This window comes from Pleurodeles waltl, chromosome 4_2, assembly GCF_031143425.1.
Source record: "Pleurodeles waltl isolate 20211129_DDA chromosome 4_2, aPleWal1.hap1.20221129, whole genome shotgun sequence".
In the NCBI taxonomy this organism is placed as follows: Eukaryota; Metazoa; Chordata; class Amphibia; order Caudata; family Salamandridae; genus Pleurodeles; species Pleurodeles waltl.
Genome location: NC_090443.1, coordinates 830,020,789 through 830,044,275, shown reverse-complemented (window position 1 = coordinate 830,044,275; position 23,487 = coordinate 830,020,789). Strand labels below are relative to the sequence as shown.

Here is a 23,487-nt window from a genome sequence, read left to right as displayed (position 1 = left end):
AGACTCCTTTCATAATACAGTGGGCTTGGCAGCAGGGATGTCACAGCTCATGTTCAGTCTTGTGGTGAAGGATGTACTGTGTGGATTGTTGAAACGCATGAATAGCTACATAAGGTTCCCCCAACGTACAGATTTTGCCTATGTGAAGGCAGACTTTTATGAAATGGGACACATCCCTCATGTGATAAGGCTCATTGATAGCACCCATATACCACTGTCTCTTCCCAGAGCCAATGAACAGGTGTATAGGAACCGGAAGAGCTACCACTCCAGTAATGTTCAGCTTGTGTTTCTGGTAGACCAGTACATCTCACAGGTCACAGCCAAGTTTCCTGGGCCCTCTGATAAGCCTAATTGCTCAACCACACTACCACAAAAGAGAGCATTAATATTATCTACTTTAGCCTCTGGGGAACCCCTGGACTCTGTGCACACTATATCTCATTTTGATATAGTATATACAGAGCCAGTTTCCTACCGGGAGTATGCAAGGCTAATTATCCTGTCTATGCATGCTGTACATGTGCATGGAGTCTGCCATCTAACATACCATACCATGGTGGGTAACTTTCTGGGTTGTGGATCCTGATTAGTGGCCAGTTGGATTAGTCACAGTGCTGCAGCTGTGTTAAGCCTTGTTTGGCATTGTGTGGTACCATTGCATTGCTGTCATTGCCATGTAGTGGTCCTCAGTCGTAACATCTAGTTGGTATAGCTAGTCCAATATGCATACATGCAAGGGATGTGATATGATGTGATGTGCACAATCCAGGTATTAACGTAAATGGCCTTGTAATTTGTGAGAGTCGTAGTGTTAGTATAGCCCATGCTAAGCGTGCATTTGCCAAGGGCTGTGTAGGCAGTTGGGCTGGGTGGAGGTGTGGCATGCAGGAGAGGGGCATTAGGAGTAATGTGTAGTGAGACATACGGTACATTGGGGGGGGGAGTATTGGGTTGGTGGGGAAGCATGCAGTATACGACAACTGTTTGACATGGAGGTTGTGTGCACTTACCAGAATCCAGTCCGCCAGGTATTCCAGTCAGGCCCTCGGGATACAGGATGTTCAAGACCTTCTTCTCCCAAGATGTGAACTGTGGGGGAGTAAGGGGGGGCCAATCGCCAGTCTTGTGCATGGCAATCTGGTGTTGCGATGCCATGGAATGCTTCTTTCCCCTAAGGTCCTCCCTCCTCTTCCTGATGTCCTCCCTTGTGTGTGGATAGTTGCCTACTGAGTTGACCCTGTCGACTATTCTGTGCCACAACTCAATTTTCCTGGCAATCGAGGTTTTCTGCACCTATGCTGCAAACAGTTGCGGCTCTACCCTGACGATTTCATCCACCATGACCCTCAACTCGTCGTCAGTGAACCGTGGGTGCTTTTGTGGGGACTTGGTAGTGATTGTGTTGTGGGTGGAGGGGGTGTTGTGTGTGTAAGGGTGCAGTGTAGGGTGATTGATGGGGTATGGTGGTGTAGTGGGTGATGGACGCCTGTGGTGTGTGTGTGTGTGGTTATGTGTGTTTTGTGTTGGTAGTGCAGTTGTGTGTGCTGGGTGGGATGTGTATGTGTGCCTATGGTGTATTGGTGCTATATGAGTGTATTTGCCTATTCTATGTGTATGTTTAAATTGATTTTGTAGAAGAGGATTGTGGGTTGTGTTGGGGTGTGTTATATAGTGCTGTGAGTAGGTGTGTCTGGTTTGTGTGTGTGTGTCAGGTGTGAGAGATTCAAACTATCCAATGTGGTGTTGTGTTCTGACCATGGTGGATTCTGAGCGCAGCGGTTTTTACCGCCAATGGTTTTCTGCCGTGAAAGAACCGCTGTGATGATCTGTGGCTCATAATCTGGTAGATAGAATTGTGTCGGCGTGGCGGTGCTGGTCGTGGAACCATCTCTTTTCTGCCCTCCTGTCTCCTGGCAGTGTCGGATTCATGGCTGTTTTTTGGTGGTCTTCACAGTGTCAATACGCTGGTCAGATTACTGCCAAGATGCCGTCTTATGGTGGCTGCCACCGCGGTGGTCTTCCGTAAAGACTGCGGAAGTCGTAACAAGGCCCTATATCTCATTTAATATAGTATATACAGAGCCAGCTTCCTATAGGGGGGTCGCTGGACCCTCTGGAACACCATCTTGAAGCTTACATGGTGTGGGCTCAGGAATTGGGTGAAGTCAGTGGGTTAGACACTTCCCCTGACTCTGGCATGCTTTCTCCTCTTACAGTGCCTACGGAGGATGAAACCACCTACTCGATGGTGATGTAAAGGGTGGCTGAGGTCCTGGGCCTCGAGTTGCTTTCAGTGGCGGTCAGGGCTACCCTTCTGACTGAGGTGCTTCAGGCTACGGTTCAGTCCCTTGGCCTCGCAGCGGCTCCATGCCACCCTCTATCTGCTTTTCTGCCCTTCTGTGGCTACGGAAGGGGCACCCAACCGCGTCCATTTCCCTCCAGCCACTGCATGGCCGAGGACGTGGGATCCAATGTCCCCGTGGATCAGGGAGCCAGCGGTCGTCCAGTCCTTCACTATCCCCAAACCCCTCCAAAACCTCTCAGCCATCCTAGTCCATCGCTATATCACAGTCCATTTGATGGCAGGATTCGCCATCACCTGCCCCACTGGTACTCCACCATGACAGACAGGTGTGTTTCACAAATCGTCCAAGGGGCTAATCCCTCCCCTTTGAGACTACCCCTCCTGCCATGCCACCATCCTACATCCGGAGGACGGAGGATCACTTGGCACTTCTCTGCGAGGGTACTGCTTTCTTAGCCAAGGGAGCCATATAGAGAGTCCCTGTGTCAGAAGTAGGTTGTGGTTGTTATTCCCGCAACTTTTTGGTGCCCAAAAAGGACAAGGGCATTCGTCCTGTCCTAGACCTCTGGGTCCTCAATCTCTTCCTCAGAAAGGACAAGTTCAAAATGCTCACTCTGCCTCAGGTCCTTTCTGCCCTGAATCCTGGAGACTAGATGGTAGTGTTGGACTTACAGGACGCCTATTTCTATATTCCTGTCCTGCCTGCCCACATACGTTAATTGCGGTTTGGGGTAGGTCACAAGCACTTTCAGTTCACCGTGCTCACCTTCGGCCTTACCACCGCCCCTCAGTTGTTCACAAAAGTGATGCCGGGTGTCACAACTCATCTACGCCAGCTAGGGGTTTCAGTCTTCCCCTAGCTCGACAACTGGCTGTTGAAAGCGGGCTTGCCCAAGGCTGTTGTCTCCCACCTCAAGACAACGACGGACCATCTGCATTTGCTGGGGTTCACTCCCTCTCAGACATTCCCTTTCATCTGAACTGTTCTGGACACAGTGCAGTTTTGGGCTTATTCTCCTGAGCGGCCAATTCAGGATATTCAGGCTATGAAACCAATGTATCAGCCTCTAACCTGGGTTTCTGTGAGAATGACTCCGAGGCGCCTGGGCCTCATGGCCTCCTGCATCCTGCTGGTCACACATGGCAGATGGCATATTTGGGCTCTGCAGCTCGACCTGAAGTTCCAGTGGACATAGCATTAGGGAAATGGTTCAGATCTTGGAGGGAACTGCGAAAGATCTGCAGTGGTGGTTAACGGACCAAGGTTGGGTCAGAGGCAAATCCCTCTCCCTTCCCCAACCAGATCAGACGGTGATGACAGATGCATCCCTCCTGGATGGGGTGGCCAAATGGGAGAGGCGGAGATCAGAGGTATCTGGTCTCCAGCAGAGTCCTGACTCCACATCAACCTTCTGGAGTTCATGGTGATCAGTCTTGGATTGGAAGCATTCCTTCCCTCTCTCCAAGGGAAAGTGGTGCAGGTGTTCACGGAGAACACCATCACCATGTGGTACTGCAATAAGCAGGGCGGGGTGGAGTTGTGGACCCTTTGTCAAGAGGCCCTGCGTCTCTGGACATGGCTGGAACATCGGGGCATATCCTTGGTGGTTCAACATCTGGAGGGCTCTCTGAATGCCAGAGCAGACAAACTCATCCGTCAATGCATGGTCAATTACAAATGGTGCCTTTATCTGGAGGTGGCGCAAGGTCTCTTTCAGCGGTGGGGAGAGCCTTGGTTAGATCTGTTGGCTTCTACAGATAACGGGCAATGTCAGTTGTTTTGCGTGTTGGAGTTTCCAAGGCGGAACTAGCTCGGTGAAGCTTTTCGTCTCAAGTAGAACTCTGGCCTCCTTTCCGCCAATACCACTTCTGCCCAGAGTTCTCAAGAAGAGCAAGAACGACCTGGTCCAAGTCATTCTTGTGGCTGCTGACTGGGCACAGCGAGTATAGTATCCCAAGCTTCTGAGCATGGCCATCAATCCTCCACTCAGATTGTCTCTTTGGAAGGATCTTCTGTTGCAGCAGCAGGGGAAGGTTCTCCACCCGAACCTGTCCAGTGTCCGTCTTCTTGCATGGAGATTGATGTGTGGAGATTGAGTAGCGGCAGGTGTCAGATTTCAAGCTTCCGCCAGTAGTCTGTGATGTTATCTTGGCAGCCAGGAATCCCGCTACCAAAATTGTGTACACCTGTTGGCATACATTTATAGCATGTTGTACTAACCAAACAGTTTATCACCTTTCTGCACTTTCATCTGAGGTCCTCTTGTTCACTCTCTCTCTTGTTCACACTCTCTCTTGCCCAGCAGGGCCCTTCTTTGGGCACCATTAATGGTTATCTGTCTGCAATCTCTGCTTTCCTCAGACTTCCTGTTCAACCCTCCTTGTTTGAATCTCCCATTGTGGTGTGATTCCTTAAAGGTCTTACCCACATGTTCCTGCCTATCCTGTTCATAATGCCGCAGTGGGATTTGTTCCTGGTACTTACTTTCCTCCTGTGTGCTCCTTTTGAGCCTCTTTATAATTGTCCTCTTCGGCTTCTCACCTTAAAAACAGTCTTCCTTTTACCATCAGCTTTGCACGGAGAGTGAGTGAGCTACAAGCTCTATCTTCAAAGCCACCCTTCATCTCTGTCCATCCTGACAAAGTGGTGCTTTGTACTAGGATCTTTTTCCTCCCTAAAGTGTTCACGCCCTTTCACGTAGGCCAATCCATCACCTTGCCTACTTTTTATCCCCCCTCATCCTTCTCGTGAGGAGAAGAGACTCCACAGTCTGGATCCAAAAAGAGCTTTGGCATTCTACCAATGATGTCCAGGTGGACGATGAACTCTTTGTAGGTTCTGTAGGCAAAGAAAGACTGGAAAGTGCAGAAGAAAACCATCTCTAGATGGGTTGTACTCTGCATCAAACTGTGCTACGCTTTGGCTAAGAAGCAACCCGCTGAGGGTTTGTGTGCTCACTCCACCAGAGCAACAGCTGCAACCGCTGTGTTAGCACGTGGCAACATGGGTATCCCTGCATACATTCACCAAACACTACTGCCTGGACAGTCAGGTCTGCAGGGATGACTATTTTGTCCGTTCAGTCCTGCAGGAGTTCCTAATATGATCTTGGTTTGCAAACCCACCTCCGGGGATGGTATTGCTTGGGTATCTATTCCAAGGTAAGGAATCTGCTACTAGAAGTTTTTATCAGATGGACAAGTTACTTACCTTCAGTAACAAATTATCTGGTAGAGACATATTCTAGTTGTAGATTCCTTACCGACCCACCCATCCTACCTGCTCTAGGAACTGATTTGTAGGGACAGGGACTCCCTTTCAGGGCCCTTGTTCTGGCGCACCAATCTCAGTGTTCCTCATGGCTCCACACTCCTGGCGTGGAAGGTTATGAAAAGAAACTGATGTCAGCGTGCCGGGGTGGCACCCATATACGACTGCAATGTCATCACGGGAACCACGGCGCCAATGGCTGATGTGGAGTCAACTGACGCCTCCTGACAGCGTGCAAGGGTACTACTTGAAGAAAAATCTACAGATCCAGACTAACGTCTGGGGGATATTTTAAGGTAAGGAATCTGCAACTAGAATATGTCTCTACCAGAAAATGTGTTACCGAGAGGTAAGTAACTTGTTTGTTAATTCTTTTCTCAATTCAACACCTAAGTATACCATTACTTTAACCTTTGTTTTTTCCGTTAATTTGTGGTTTTTTTATGTAAGCTAATATCTTATTGTCATATCTAACCATGTCACTTTAATCTTTTTTTTCCAGTATTTTTTTTTTTATTATTATATTCTAAGTTAGTATGTACCCAACCACCTCATGCAACCTGCACCCAAAACCCCGTGGACATCCAACCCTTCTGCTCACAGCCTTCGGACATGCACACCGGGATTGTACGTCCTGCTGGGGTGGGGCCTGCCACAGGTCCTGTCCGCTGGGTAATCCCCTAGGTGCACTGCTTTATCAGTGAGAACTGGTCTTGCACAGCAAGGTTGTGTGCAGCGTGACTGAGGGGGTTTGGTGTATATTGTAATTAAAAAAGATCGGAAAAAACAAAGGTTAAAGTGGCTTCATAGTTGGGTATAGTAATAAGATCATAGTTTACGTTAAAAAAAAAGAAATCAGAAATTCAGCGGAAAAAACAGATTAAACTGACGCTGTTAGATGTTGAAAATGCTAAAGTTTTGAAAACAAAAAACAAAACTAAAATTCCTCAGTTATATTTTCGCGAGCCAACTAAAACTTACGCTCGTCATGACCACCACTGTGTAGTACAAGTATGAAAGTCCCAGAAATTAAAGTAGTGAAAACTCATGGTGCGATGTAATGATAGCAATAGGGTGTACTGAGATTCTGGTGGGGTCAAATATGGGGAAGTCAGCCGTTTTATATTATCTTCGCCTGTTAAATAGTATATTTTTGTCTTTTGTAACGAGGCAGTATTACAGTCCTTTAGGAAAGCTGACAATCTGTACATTTCAAGAGAACGCAGCGCCAGCGGAAGACTGGCCAAGGAGGCTTATCTGAAATCAAATGTAACTTACTGGCCTAATTAAACCAGTCGAGGCTCCACACCTGCCAAATAGTCCTCGAATGCAATGTGATGATGTGCTCCCTTGATAACAGTGCTGAAATGGCAGGTGTTTTTGTTTTCCAAACGAGAGAATACAGTCCTAAAGGGGTGTGCATTTAAATAGGGCAATCTAAGTTTTTATGACTTAAGTCAGATTCACATTATAACTCGAGCAACACGTTGCAGTTACAAATAAACACTGGCAGTCGGTTCTTGGCTTCCATATTTTACAGTGGTTATGCGGCTACTGAACTGCTAGATTGTACCTCACAAATTTGGGCATCTCCGTGCTGCTGCATATACCTCGACTGACCTCCATGCACCTCCTAGACTAAAACTACATTTTATATTGTTGTTATTCTAATCGTCGTTGTTAGATTTATTTTGTCCTTTAGCAAACTGTTTGGCAACAAATATGTTTAGCACAGAAGTACACACACTGAATCGCTCAACATTTTTCTTTTCCAGACTCGGGCCTTGGCATGTCAAATAATGATGCATTGAAGTCGAAGTGGGAAAATCACCTGGGAGCCGATTATGAAGTTATGGTATGCCAAAGAGATCTATGTTTTTGAAGCTAATTCTTTGGTACATAGGAAAAAATAATGACCCATAGCTATCAGGCATTTGCCAAGGAAGCCAAGTTGAAAATATGGCACCATTCCTGAATGGCTAGTCTTAAAAAATGTTTAATACATGCTAATGTTTAATACATGCTAGTTTCTTTGCCTGATTATCTCCACGTTTTATTAAAGTGCCCCTTTTTAGTACACTCAAGGACACAAACCCTAGGAGGTCCACAGGTTGTGGTTCTCCTGCCTCTTCATGCCCTAAACACTCAGCGCCACCACAGGTCTTAATTTGTAAAATTTGTGCCAGTACCGTCCTCAGGAGGCCACTATAGCTTGTACCACCCATTGCCTCTGCCAGTGCCACCAGTGTTAGAACCAACACAACTACCTACTATAACACTCTACAAACTGTAGGTATTTGGTAGCAACAGACCAGTACAAAGTCATGAGTTCAGGCCGACTGCAGTGCAGCATGAGCCAGATAATGGGACCAAGTTAGGCCAACTGAACAAAGTTCTTTAAATCTTGGTTCTGGAGCATTGTGAGATCCCGCTTTGAGGATACGTTGTGCGGCAGCAGTTGCGAGGTCCTGCGTCGAGGATGTGTCACACAACAGTGGTTCAGAGGAGCTGCAGGGCTGGGATGCAAAGTCTGACGTCAAAGATGCATCGTCCAGCGGCAGTTCCAAGGGGCTGAGATACTAGGTCCTGTGCACAGGATGTCTGTGTGCAGCAATGGTTCAAAGGGGCTGCGGTGAGAGGTCCTTCATTGAGGATGCATCGCTCAGAAGTGCTTCCAAGAAGCTACAAGATCCTGCGTCATTGGTGTGCCATGCAGAGCAGTTCTCTGGGAGCCGCACACAAAGATCAGTTGCCAGCTACACCAAGTCATGTGATCCACGATACAGGCACCAAGTGGGTGGGACAAGACAATGCCAACCTTCTAAAAGTTATAATACAAAATTTTCTTATGATCAAGAATGTAATTAGTATGATCACATTGATTTATTATCATTTGTTATTAATGACTTATTCATTGCTTTTTTATCTCAAAAATTATTTTCACATATCAAACACATCAAAAAACATGATTCAACGTTACTGGTGCACATTAAACCATCATGATTGAAAATTCCCCAGAACCAAAACTGTAGGAAACGACTATCTTTCTAGCATAGTTGCCCCCAATTTTTGCCTGGTATCCGTGTGTTTAGACTGTAGTGCACTGGGATCCTGCTAATCAGGACCCCAGTGCCTGTGCTCTCTCCTCTAAATTTGGTTGCTGGTAAACTTTACACCCTGCATTTGGCATACTGTAAGTCCCTAGTATATAGTATTTAGGTACCCAGGGCATTGGTACACCGGGGGTCTCCCGTGGGCTGCAGCATGTATTGTGCCACCCATGGGAGCCCATGCAAACTGTCTGCAGGCCTGCCGTTGCAGCCTGGGTGGAATGGTGCATGCACTCTTTCACAACCGATCTAAGGCTTACCTTATATCCTGGTCACTGCACTTAAACACTATAAGTCACCTCTGGCAGGACCTTTAGCCCAAGGACAGGGTGCATGTCCCTAAGTGTGAGGGTACCTTGCATGATCAGGGTACACCTACAAACCCAAGACTACATTCCCTGGGCTTGGTAAGTGTGGGGATGCCATCTTAAGGTATGTAGTGGACACTGGACCATATGAGTGTTCCAACTACCTAATGGCATCTCTGAACCTAGGCATGTTTGGTATCCAACATATTAGAATCATGCAACTACACTGATTCCAATAATAGTTGCATGATCCCCTGCATTCTGGGGGTCCCTTAGGGAATCCCCCAGTTCTGCCTGTGCAGCCTAATGGGGTCTAGCTAGCAGCCCATGCTGCTTCTGATCCAGACACTGTTCTGCCCTCCTGCTGGTGAGCCAGATTCAAGCAGCAGAATGCAGAACAAATGATTTCCTGCAGGGGGAGATGTGACCATCTCCTCCTTTGTATTAGGTGTCTATGGGCTGAGGTGGGGTGGCCTCTGAGTGCCACCAGACTGCTTTGAAGGGCATATTTGGTGCCCTCTTTTCATAATCCGGTTTGCACCACTTTATGAACCCCCAGTTCCCACTCTGACGCAAAGCCACTTAAAGGATAGGGGAGTGACCACCCCCCGTCCAGCTTCTCCCCATAGGGGGTGCACAGATCTCTGCCAGGTGGCCACTTGATAATGCCATCCTGAAAATAAGATGTGCAGAGGCCCCTGGGAGCATCTGACTGGTTAGGCCAGGTCAATGACTTCCCTGACCCCCTCTGATAGGTGGGTCACCTCAGACAGTGACCAACCCCCTTTTAGTTTTATCAAAGGGCTCCCCAGAAGGTGGGGTCCTCAGAGTCGTCTAGCAAAACTCTACAGAGAACTCTCCGCAAGACGACATCTGCTTCTGGCCTCTGAAACTGCTGCTGGTCTGTTTTAGAACCAAAACAAGCATGCTTCTGGTGGTAAAGCTCCCATTTCAATATTGTTTCTCTGGATCCTGCAAGAATTGTGCGACATCCAAGGCTGTGCATCCTCTAGGATCACGAGGACTCCGTTTGCACCTAGAAGCACCAAGGAACCTCCCTTGAACTGAAGGAGTCACTCCCCTGCATCTGCAGGCAACTCAAGACAACAATGACTGGCTGTGACAGGAGGCCTCTTTTCGCATGGTTAGCCCCTACTTTTTGCCTGATGTGTTCTAGAAGTTGGTAGTGCCCAGGGCCCCTGCTAAACAGGTTCACTGGGCCAGATCTCTTTCCCTAAAACTATTGTGATGCTTGGCACAATTGGTTATTCTCTTAGATACCCCTGTAAGTCCCTAGTAAATGGGTACCCTAGTACCCAGAGCAAGAGATATTAAGAGTAGGCCCCTGGGGGCAGTAGCACTGATTGTGCCACCCCCAAGGGCCCTGCACCCTCTATGCATTGCCATTGCAGGCTGAGTGTACTGGGACAACCCTAAAAGGATAAATTCGACATGACACTCTCTGTGTGCCCTGTCCACCATAAACTGCATATACTATGGGTAAGTCACCCCTCTAGTAGGCCTTTCAGCCCAATGGCAGGGTGCACCATACTATATGTGAGGGCATAGCTTCATGACCAATATGCCCCCACTGTGTCCTTGCTAAACCTAGAACACAGTGAGTGGACGGAGCATTCCTTTTAATGGCAGCCATTTTAATGTAAGTACTGGGCACTGGTCAAACACGAGTTCCCAAGCTACATAATGGCCACTCTGCACCCTGGGTTGTTTGGTATCAAACAACTCAGAATATTAAATCCAAACTGATTCCAGTGTTGGATTTAACCTTAAATGTACCCATGGGCCACCTTAGAGGTGCCCCCTGCAAAAGCTAACCCTAACTGGCAGAGTTGCTGGCTGTCTCCATCCAGCTGCCACTCCAGACAGCCACTATACAAACGTGGGGAGAGCCCTGGCTCTCTGGTTTGTAAGATAATGCCCTTCCTAGGTGAAGCAGTTAACGCCTCCTCCCTCAGGAATGTGCAACAACCTGGCAGTGTGCTTCAAAAGGCTATAGCCCCTGAAACTCGAGCCCCAGGCCTGCTGCTAGCAGCAGAGGACTTCCCCCTTTGCAAACCCCCTCTTTTGGCAGGAGCCAAGACGGGAAACCAGGCAAACGGTAGGAGGAGTGGCCTCACTGAGCCTGCACCACCCCTAGGGGCTTGCATGCGAAGTGGACCATCTGATTCATATTTCTCCATCTTGGAATGGAGAGAAACAGCCAATGAGGTTTAGGGAAGTGACCCTTCCCACAGGAAGTAGTCACTTTAGTGGGTGTAGCCACCCAAGGGAAAGTGCCCCATTGGACACTACAGGTTCCCCGTAAAACGCCCACTAAATTTAGTATTTAGTGGGCTCCCCTAGACCAAGATTTTAGATTTGAAAGGGACTCGAAGAAGATCCCAGAAGACAAGAAAATTGGCACCAGAGAAACCGCCAGGACGAGAACTGAGGACCTGCTGCACCAGAAGAGGCGCCAAGACCCCTGCTTGCTGCACCAGAGTCCCGACATTCACGACAGCGGAGGAGCTGACCATTGGACTGACCCCAAGAAACCCAGGGGACCTCCAGACCTCAAGGATCACCCCGGATCTCCCTCCTGAGTGGAGGCACCACTCAAGAAAAGCCATAAAACTGCAAAGGACCAAGAAACCAGTGAAGGACAGCCAGACCCAACGGCATACAGACGACAGTCCGGAAGTGCCCCCCAACTGTACCCAGTTTGGTGGCGCTGCGACCCCGGGTGGCCGAGATAGAGCAATAGAGCAATATCCTGGGTCCTGGTCAGCTGACGTCGGACCAGGAGAAAACCAGCTCCCCCAGAGCTAACAAAGGATCAGGAGGAAGCCCCAGTCAAGGGAGTCCAGGAACACCCCGGACCTCCTACTAGTGTGCCCCCATTGTCCTGCATGCGACCCCCAAAGAGACTTACCTCCAGCTCCAGAGGACTCTGTTGCGCACAGCATCCAAGACCTCCTAAACGCCCTGCACCTTGCCGCCCTGGGCCTTGCATCGCTGGATCTGCTGTGTGACCGAGGTCCACAACCACTTGTGACCTTGACAGCCAAAGGGGACCTCCAGGCACCACTTTGAATTTGCAAACCAGCTCCTTTTCCAAGTGGCCCATCCAGGTGGCCCTGTGCCAAGAACTTTGCCAACGCTGCTCCCGCTGAAACCAGGAGCTGCCTGAAGCTCTCCAGCTGGCACAAGGTGTCCACCGACCTCTGCAACCATCCTGCAAAAGAGACTGGTAACACAAGCGTACGTTTTTTAATGCATTTTTAAAAGTGACTGCCTATTGATTCCAATGGTGCGTAGTTACGCACAGAAAGACTAACTTTGCTAAAACTTTAAAAAGTCATAACAAGAAAAGTACATAACCTATTCCAAAGATTTTGGTCTTAAAAATTATATAAAAGTCTGAAGTATTTTTATAAATTCTGGTCTCGAGTTATTCATTGAGTTTGTGTGGTGCACGATTGGATTTGTGAGTACAGTAAATACTTAGCACATCTCCTGGATTAGCCTAACTGCTCGACCAGCTACCTTAAAAATTAGAGCATTAGATGGTCTGATGTTTACCCCTGAAAACTAACATGTGGTTGTCAGGACCCTCTGCATAGTGTGCTTGGTTTTTGTACACTACATAGAGGGCCAGCCTCCAACACCAGCTGGTGGATCCTCCTGTCCCACGGACAACGTGAAGGCTCTTCTCACATGTGGTAGTTCTGTGGCCTCCTCTGGGTCCTGCTTGTCTTCTGACGAACTTGGGAGACTGTGGGCCCCTGCACATACCACTGGACTGGAACTCCTGTGCTGTGCAACGGTTGCTCTTGCCAAGGCTTGTTGACTCTTCATCCGGGAGATCTTCAGGCACCTAGAAGCCCCAGCCTCCAGCACTCTGTAACTCAAAGATCAGCCTCCATTCTGCAGCTCCTGCGACATGGGACTTCGTTTTTTGTTGTGCTGCTGAGGCTTCCTGGTGACTCTGTGTCCATCGCATGTGGGTCATCCTGTGAGCTGAGGGCCAGCCCTGACTCCCCCTCAAGGGTAGAGTCCCCTGGACCTTTCTAGTCCCCACAAACTTGCAAATCCATTGTCCGCTACTGCTTGCATTTGCCAGTGCTTGTTGGTGACCCTCCTGCAATCTGGTGACTGACGTGGGACAGCTTGTAGGTGACTCCTAGGATCTTCTGTAGCTCCTGGACCCCGCAGCTAGACTTCTTCCTTCACCAACCTGCAGGAACTTCACCTCTAGGAGGGTGGGCATTGCCACCTGCACTAGCTGGGCACTTCTGAGGGTGCTGGACTCTCTAACCTTCCTTTCCAGATCTTCTGCGGCCGAAATCTGTCCTTGGGTTCCACTTTTCTGGTCCACGGGTCCACAGGAGGGTTTCCTACGTCCTTGCACCCCTATGCTTCCAGGTCCCCTGATGTAGGTGCTCCTGTCTTTTGGGTATCCTAGGGTAGGTACACTCTCCAACCTTTCTTCTGTCTTTGGGCTTCCTCTGGGTCCACTGGGAAGGGTCCTGAAACTCACGAGTTCCAACTGTGACTTCCCTTTGTTAGTCTATGGGATGACTGGGTAGGCAACCACTCTGCACCAGGTCCTGCTGGGGACGCTGCTGTACTTACCTCTGGTGTTTTTGTTCTTCCTCAACCCCTAGTTAACTACCACACTTACCTTGGTTGGGTTCACTACTTTGCATTCTGCTTACTTAGTATATGGTTTTCCCCCTCCCCCATAGGGCATTGTACATCTTATGCAATTTCTGCATGTTATTTGGCGTATATATTGTGTGTAGCTATCTCCAAAGGGAGATATAACAATGCTAGTCCAGTAGTTAGTGCTGTAATAAAGAATTGTTTATTTTTGCAGCACTTGTGTGGTTCTTTCTTGTGTGGGAGGTACTGTCTGACTACTGAGGTATTGCAAGTGCTTTACATTCCTCCTGGATAAGCTTTAGCTGCTCGCCTCAGCTACCCGTAGAGAGCCTTTGATACCTGGACACCTAAACACCATCTCTAAGGGTTGCCAGGACTCGATATAGGGTGACTGAGCCAGCATCCGACAAAAAACACTTTGTATAAACATTTAGAAATTCGATCACATTGTCTTAAGTATTGTTCCATTCCAGTTCGGTTCAATAGACAAATTTGTATGGAGTTAATGTCCCAAATAAATTGTCCGTACTCTGTTATTAAACTAGATCAGGGATTGAAAGTTCTTTTTATAGGGAGAGATCTGACATTTCAGGGGTTAACTCCTCATACATATGAATTAATTAAACTCCCTAGTTTGAAGTGCTGATGTGTTTGGACCCTCTCGGTTTTAGGGTCTTCTCAGGACATGGAACTGGGGGAAGCTGCATGGGTAATAACACAGTGAAAAGGAGTGAGTTACAAAAATCCGTATGGTTGATTGGAGACAAAAGAAGTGTTTAATCCACCTTTCTGATATCAGTTTATCTTTATTAGAGTTAGTTAAAGATTTTCATCTTTTCTCTAGGGGCATATTCCACAGTGACATAGTTTTTATGGTGCGGTGCACCTTGAAATGAAACTGAAAGGAGGAGATGGATGATTGATTTTCAAAGTCATTTGTAATATGCATTGCAATACCCATGTTTCCCACACGAGGGATACCTTTGAAAATTTGCGGGTTCTGTGCACATCGGTGATGTGGCCAGTTTGATTCTAATGTCCGCAGCAGGACAAAGTGGTTCTATAAGATTCTTCGACAATGCTAGTCTAAGCGCTACTTTAGCTTAGTTCTATGCTCATCTACCCATGGATGGCTTCTGTCGGATGCACATTCCTCTTACTTTTTGAACGCCTTTGCTGTGACTGTACCTGGAGTGATCTTCAATGTGTGCGTCATCAGTGGGTGTGCGCCTATGGCATGTGAGACCTCTAGGTCCATCAGGACTTTCATATTAGCAGCAGCCTCACCAGCCTCTCAGGCACACATGAGCATTCTGGATAATACAACGTTTTGGTTCAATTCACAGCGCAACCTGCTTAGGGAGACTATAAAACCCCTTCACAATACTGGTCACTCATAGCTTCACTCTGTTTTGTTAGTACACTTCCTCTAGATATTCTTCCCACCAGGAACATGCTGGGCTTTTCCTCCTGGACAGTGTCTCTTTTTTCAGGGCCATGCACTGTTCCCCCTGCTTAGCAGGTAGGTAGGCAGGATTTGTTATTCTAGGCAGGCTCTCAGCTCCAGCAACAGAAGGTGCAGACTTCAGATTATGTCCCTTTAGCTCTGGGAGGCGGGGTGTTATGCTGATATCAACCCTGGTCACACAGCAGGTCCATTTAGTACTGTACTTAGTACTCCCTTTCCTAGAAATAAAGGATTTAACATTAGTATAAGGTGGGGTGGTTTTGATCCCACTTTATTCCGTTTCAAGATGGAATGTGGATTCATTGTCTAAGGTTTAGAACCATTTTAGGTTGGTTCTTTTTAAAATATAATTTTCTGGTTGCTTCTCAGACATGGCTGTTGTGCAAAGTGATGACTTCCACATCCGGTAGAGATGATGCTGGCTCCAAGCTGCAGTATCCAAAACAAAGGCATAATGAAGCATCAGATCTCTGCACCTGGCTGTAATCAGCCTTACTGAAGCAGTAACCAAGGAGGGGCAAAAGGACAGGCCCTACTAGAAGCTTCTTCACCGTAAACAATAAAAAGGAATCCCACACCGTCAGTACCATATCCTATATGGCAGTGTTCATGAAAAAGTAATTGGGAGCACTCTTTTACCAAGACACCCATTGAATTTATATGGGTTACCTTGTCTCTATCTTCCTTCACTTCTGTTTCTGGGTTTGCACCATTCAGTCACAGGAATTCACTCAATACATTTACCATCTATCATGTGCCATGCTGAACCAGAGGCCCTTCAGAATATATTCCACTCATCTCAGTCCTCAGACTCTCACCACAAACTGAGCGCTATTACTAAGCACATGCCTCACACCTCCCTTATCATACATAAATACATCTAATACGAAAATGAAATGTCAGTACATAGTTCTGGGGATCATACTGAAGCAGAACTTTAGACGAGAAGGCTCAGTAGACCGCGTTCTGTCTTGACACAGAGAAAAAGATCTGGTCACACTACGATTCACAAAAACTCTGTATGCTACCACCACTGCTTTATGCGACTTCACCAGAACATGGACTATGTCAGGTGTGAGGGCACTCTTTGTACTAGACCGCGCATTACTATAGACAGGCATTGGCCTCTGTGGACATGCTAGAATAACATGATTACAGGACCAATCAAACATCAGGATACTGGTTTAACACGCAGCCACTTCTCAGGGTGGGGTACACACCCAGTTACAATGCAGGGGTATTCTGGTCCCAACAGGCACATAGTAGTGGCACTTCTTTTTCTTCTAACAGCACCCCATCAGTGATCTGGTTCACACCAATGACAGCAGAAATATCCCTTTCATTGTCAAATCAGTGAATGAGCTTGGTAGATAGTGTGATCACAGCCTTACTGATCAGTCCAGTCACTAGAAGCATGTGCTCATTATATGCCCTCCTGCCAGCACAAACTGAAGTAGAAGTTCCTCCTGAAACTGCAATAGATTTAAATGGCATATTGAGCTTGGAAGACAGTTTGTACTGTAGATAGCATGCCATTTATGCCTTTGTTTAATATTGTAGGTTTTGCATGCAATTTATGCTTCTGTTCTTGAAGGACCTCATCTCATCCGCCGCACATTGGACTGCTTAATTGGTGTGTCACTGCAGATTTTGTTTCCATATAGTAAACCTTAATGTGCTGGTATTACTAGCTACAAATGTTTGGTATAGATGTTTTGTGGCATTTCCAGTATTGATTGAATGGGTGCTCCTTCTTAGGTAACATGTTGTTGCTCAATATGTTTATGGTGCCACTTCCGATTGAGTTAGAGACATGTCATGTTGACTAGGAATAGACTTAGAACCCTCTAAGACTAAAATTATGGTTTACAGGTGTTATTGCCACTCACTGTGAGGGGTCCATGTGCCCTAGAAGTGATATTTAAAAGGTTTCATTGTATAGTATCAGTTTTTGGAATCTACACAAGTGTTGTGTTCCTGTAGTTCTGACCAGTACACGTCTTTTACTGTGGTTAGTGCAGCTACAACACTGATTTGTGTAGCACTTCCTGCTTTGTGTCGGAGGCTTTCTAGCATTGTGGTAAATAGAGGACCATATTCTATATTTCAGTCATCCTTATTGTTTAAAATATCACTGGACTGGACAAGGAGGTATGGAAAGTGAAGTTTGGGTCACAACTCATTAAGATTCTCTGCTCTTCTGCACTGTATCCCAGTGTTCATGGTCCTGGACTACTGAAGTACTTTCACGGTGGCACCAGCTTTTGCGGGTTGTTCCCTATCACTAAACCTGGCCTCAATAGATGTGCGTAAAATGATCTGTGCCTTTGGCCCATATCCTGGTTTTGGTAGCCAACATATTGCTAGTTGTTTCTGGCTATCTATTTCAGTTTATCAGTTAATAAACTCAACCTGCGCTGTTTGAAGCTCATTTGGTAAAATTATTCTCTACACCATTTAGATTTTGTTTCAAAGTGTCTTCAGTAGTTCCTTTCACTTTTTTGTTGGTTTCATGCTTCTGCTTCTTCTTGAGGTAATTTTATAGTTTTTCAATCATGCGTTGCAAGGTAGACTGTTCTTGGATCCGAGTTCAGTGCTCTTGCATAGTCTTCCTATTTGAACTTCCTACATTCTCACTCGGTGTACGTTAATATAACACACCGAATCTGTTCTACCTAACAAAACATTTCTTGTTTCACATAGTTATTGTCATTCAAACACTCCACTTAGCAATTCCATTTCCAACAGCAAAATATCTTGGGACCACTGGGATCCCAGGCTGCGGCCTTTTGTATTGTGGATCATGAGGAAGTCACAACATGAAAACTCTACTCCTTTCTGCATATGCCTGTTTCCTTTCACCTTTTCTTGAAGAGGTGGTTCCTCCACCTGGATCCACTTAGTATCCAGTTGTGGCCCAGGGCTTTCTTTCACTATTGCTGCAGCCCAGATCCACAAGAATGTTGGAAGAGGGACCAGCAGTTTACTGAGTAATCAAGTGAGTACCTGCCCTGCAGGAAAAGGTCCACACAAGGGTCGTTGTCATTGGAGTTGGTGGCATTTAGGACAGTCCACAGCCAAATAGTAAGTGTTATCCTGGGCCCTGACTGTGACTTCCCAAGATCACTTTACTTGTTCAGGATAAACAAGTGCTCTGGTATGTACATCTATTTAAAAGCCTGTCATCAACATTTCTATTCAACTCTAAGCTTAGATCACCTCTGTGTTCCTTGATTCCATTCACAAGGCACAAGTCATTCTTTAACACCCTGTGGTATATAAAAGAAATTCAAATCTTTTTTGTGGTAAACAATTGTTATTGTCTAAACAACACATTAAAATCATTTAGATATTACATTATCCGAAATTGACCATAATTTGCCTGTAGGTAGTTTTAACAATATAGCTTCCTCCCCACGCACATACAGTCGACATATTATCTTCTGTTCATCATACTTTGTTTCTGTGCATTCCTCGACTCTCCTGATATTTACTAATAGTTCAGATCTAGCACTCTTAGTCTTTGAAGTTTAGTCAAGCAATGTTTAACAGGTGATTGGTCAAAGGTTGCCATATCTTCCTGGATCATTTATTGATTGCTCAAGTGATAAATTCTATTTTCCATGGCAACCATAATCCGTAGTTTTGTATACCATCTGATTATTGTAGGTGATTCTGAATTTTTCCCGTCTGTTGCAATCAACTGATGATAGGTGGCTCTCTAGCATCCTTTTCCACTTATTCATTTATTTTATTCTTTTATGTCTAAGGTCACATCTGATATGTCTTCTATGGGAGACCCCAAAATCTGCTTGATTTTACTACAAATCTCTTTCCGGGAATGTCTTAGTTTTGCACATGGTCACTATATGTGAAGCACAGATCCGTCTATGGTCCCAGACCTCCATCATTCCTCTATTGTATTGGGGTATACTTTTCTTTTTAGACTTTGTGGGATGAGATACAAGCTATGGATTACTTTGTATCCTTGTTATCTATGTACAACATGTTTGTTGTTACTCAGTATATTTCCTAGAGCTTCTCCCATTCAATGTCTTGTAGCTCCTTCAATACATTTTTTCCTATGTCTTTTGAAAACCCCATTTTACCCTCTTTTCTCCTGCCTTCAATAGCACATACATTTTTTTAGATTACATCCTTAGATTCTGGGCATGTTAGTATATGTTATTCAGAATTTGCGAGTTCTGTAATTGCACCTGTTTTCACTCCTTTGTGCAAGGCCCAATGTCTTATTTAAATGTAAGACAACCTGTCTTTTTCTGTAAGCTTAAATTCTGTTTTGCATTCTTGGAATTAATTAATGGTACCCTTCATAAACCAAATCCCCAAAATAAAGCATTCACCTTCCTTTCATTTTTGGAACGCTTGGTCTCCCAGTGCAGGTGTGAAATCTGGGTTGTGGTGGATAGAGGTGAACACGGAGGGTTATGTAGCCAGACCTAGTTGTCTTCTACTTCATCTAAAATTCTGATGATTGTACTGAATATATACCACTCACATATGCATTTTTGGGTCTGGACTTGTCATATGGACTTTAGCTAAGTAACAAGACTGCTGGATTTTGGGCTGCAACACCTCTGCGTTGTAGGCGACTGAGTCACTCGCACACCAGTTGGCAGCTGTCGGCCCAACCCTCCCGGCTCACTAGCAGTACCTCACCAAAACCCAACTGGTAAAGCTGATTTGTGGCAGCCTTACATGGACTCTGAAAACCCATCAGGAAAGTTGTGGTGGAAACAAGTCTTACCCTTTTCTCTCCACATACAAGTTTCTTACACACACACACACACACACACACATAGGCATGAAAAGAGATGCAAGAAAGTTTTCAATACAATTATTTAAAAGACTGCAATCTACAAAATAATGCATGAGCTGCAATGATTAGGATAATGAGGAGTAACAAAATCAGGATTGTGAAAATTAGAGATGTGAATATAAACAACTCCAACATATTTGTACTAACATGAATACATAATTCCTACCTAAAAAGCCTAATCGCTAAGCGAAAGCATGGTGATGTAAGCCAAATCTGTCTGTACAGTTTCCATGAGAAGCACACCAACCCCGTTACCTTGGTACAAGGTCAGGCCGCCAGTCTTCAAATCATGATCCGTGGAGGCACAAAGACTGAGGTCAGCCAGAAAACCAGCATGCGGCATAGATGGAAATTCTGGCTGGAACCCCCTTTAATGCCCTTTGTCCTACAAGATGTTTTTATAGGGGACATGTTTATGTTCATGCGCAGAAGCCTGACACAGGTATGTACCTAAGCACTGGACTGTTTATGCAGGCTTGAGGCCGGCAATACAAAATATTATTTTGTGTGCCTCGCATTCTGTTCTTGTGATTCCAAGGAAAAGAACATGATGCAAAGTATGTCATCCATAGCACTGAAATTGACGCTTTTGCAGAATAGCAGCTGATATTGGAATTAAAACAATACGACTAAATGTTTTGAGAAAATAAAATGGATAAAATCAACAGAGCATAATAAATGGGTAAAGGGGCACAGGCTGCAAGCCGAGGCTAAGCTATCACTGTGCCCAAGCAACAAACTAAAATAGACCCATGACAGACTTTTTGTGTAACCAGAAGACTTCCCATCACTATTTTGTCCATACGTGGCAATTTCTTGTCAGTTTCTCCCAATACCTCTGCCTGAAGTGCACAGGTTGGTAATATCCCTTTATATCTGGAAGTGGCAGCCCCTGTTTCACTCGAAGAGCCATTAGAATGACCACTCCACCCAAATTGCTATTTTGTTCTATAAGGTGATTGTTTGCTTTTGCGATGGGTTGGGTGTCGCTTGAAATAAGTAGAGAAGCTACGGTATAAGATTCATTTTTTGCCGTAGCTATTCTACCTAGCTACTAGAGGGGTGGGAGCTAAGTTTAGTCAATTCCTTTACTTTTTCCCTTCTTATATTTGGTCAGTTGGAATGTACGCAAGTTTTTTCTAACGAAGTAGTGATAGTTATAGCCATGTACCATGGATACATGTGGAACAACTGCCCATCTGATGGAGAAGTAGCTGCACACTTTACCTGCTTCCTCCTGAGTCATGAGTATTTTGAGAATTTCAGATTTTTCTTTGTATCGTTAATAAGTTTACATTTTGCATTTCTTTCCAGGCACTCCACTTGGTGGCTCAGTGCTGCTAGGAATCTAGTTTATGTTAAGATTTTGTCTGCAAAGAGGCAGACCTTGTCCTCCAAAATCCATTTCCTAAATCTCTGGATCTTCCCTGATGGTGGCTACTCAGTGGTTGTATGGATAGGGCAAATAGAAGCAGTGAGAGGTTTCATCCATTCTCCCCCCTTTCCCCCCCCCCCCCCCCCAAACCCCTGCATCCCCTTACCTGCAGCCATAAGCCTCCCGATCAAGCCATGTTGACTAATATCCTTGCCTTTTGTTCTTTATAATGGGAGGCTATTCAGCTTCTCAGCCTGTCACTAAATCTTAACTTGTGTAATGTTTTTCAATTAGCTACGGTCCAACTAACGCTTAAGGTGTGATTATTATAACCATGATCCTTTTTTTGTTTACTTTTTATATTCTATTCTGATATTGTCATATCTGCCAACACCTGCTAGGTCCCGACTGATCCTCTTTGATAAGACCTGGCAGGTATTTGTCCAGTCTGTTTCCAAGCACCTTTGTAATAATCTTTGTATCAGAGTTTGAGGATGTTTGATCTATAAGACTTGCATTCTCTTGGGTTTTCTTGGAGGTTAAGGTGATACCTGCTTCTGTTATAGAGAATGTGGTCCCTGGATCTGCCACAAAGGAGTTAATCAACAGTTTTATCTGTGGTGCCAGTTCACCCAGAACCCCTGCTGTTAATACAGCAGGTCCCAAAAGCTCCTTGCTCCTTTTTAAAGTTTTTTTTTTTTTATGGATTTCCTTATTCCCGATCCTTTTGTGGCCTTGGCTATATATTCTGTTTGTTCGAGTGACAGTTCCTGAATTTCTTGATAAAAGTGGCTAAACAACTTTGTCTTTTTGATTATTTCTTTCCTGTTTTTCCATGGAGATCTAGTATTTCTGCTATATAAGCGTTGCTAAATTTACCTTTTAGTGGTAGGGTCAACAATCTATCAGTGTAGTTATTTTTGTAGTGGAATTTTTGTGGTGTTTTCAATAAAAGTGTTTGTGCTTTATTAGTGTGAATAACCGCTAGTTGTCCCTTAGGTCTGTTAAATTTGTTTTCTCTACCTTCTGTAGTCTGACTTTTATTTAGTCGTTACTCCCTCCTCAAGTCTTTGTAGGTTTTCTCAGTTTCTGGTCTCCACTCTATTGTTACGTATAACGCTATAAATGGTTTCCTAATAAATGCTTCCCCATTTTATATGTGGTGGGGTTTGTCCTTTTCTACCTTCAAGCCTTCCTAGCTTTCCTGTCTCTCATTCGGTTACCACATGCTGGTGACCTGCCAGGACACTATCTCCCATCTCACCTTTGTGTAATCTGCTCGCTATCTTTGGGTCAATAAATATGTACTCAGTCCTTGTATACATTTCATTTGTGGATGAGGAGAGAGAATAATCTTTACCCGAAATGTGTTTGTATCGCCACAAGTCTACAAGGCCAAATTCTTGACTGAATTCTTCAGTCTAGTGAGGGGCACTTTGTAAATTTAGCCAGTGGATCGGAGTGTCTAGATCCCTATCCAGACCAGATTAAAGTCTCCTCCCACTCCTACCTTTCTATTTAAGTTAAATGATATTTCAGTCTTGCAAAGGTTGCCGTAAGATGGCATACCTGCCTTTGTTTGGGACATATATATTAAACAGTGTTACAGCTGTGTATTTATGTTTTAATTAAGAATATCTCCACAAGATATTTTGCCTTGTTAGTGTTACTTGCACTGCTGTGTTACATCTGACCAGGATTGCAGCCGTGGCAATTTCATATCTGTAAGGCTAAATGAGGGAGATGGAAGGGCATGATCTTCTTTGGCCTACTTGATATTTTGAATTTCCCTGACATCAGAATGGCTTCAGCAGATTTTCATGAGTGGTGACCCTACTCACCGCCGGGAGGCATCGATCAGCTCTGCGTTTGTTATTGACGTCGTCCTTGCTGGAATTATGTTGCAGTACCACATAGGCGCCATCCAGGCACGCAAATGTCAGTTCTTTTTTTCCGTGCCAGCCAGCGCTGATCCGGAGAAGAGCTACCTCTCAGTTAATTTTTTAAGGGCTTTTTTTGGAAAATTTGTCAAGAGTTTTTGAGGATTTCCTTCAGGTGTGACTCAGGTCTGGACTGAGGAGACTGGACGGTAGCGTTGGGCTTGCAGGACGCATATTTCAACATTCTTGTCATGCCTCTCCA

At 45.5% G+C, this 23,487-nt stretch overlaps 1 protein-coding gene across 6 annotated transcripts in view; it reads left to right on the top strand.

Annotated features, from left to right (window-relative positions):
• The window catches only part of PATJ (PATJ crumbs cell polarity complex component), a 1,201,300-nt gene that overhangs the window by 295,173 nt on the left and 882,640 nt on the right, over positions 1 to 23,487 (top strand). For all 6 annotated transcript variants that reach the window (XM_069232550.1, XM_069232545.1, XM_069232547.1 and 3 more), the window contains exon 13: positions 7,355 to 7,434. In XM_069232550.1, coding sequence (XP_069088651.1) covers positions 7,355 to 7,434 — 80 coding nt within the window. The remainder of the gene's footprint in view (positions 1 to 7,354; positions 7,435 to 23,487) is intronic.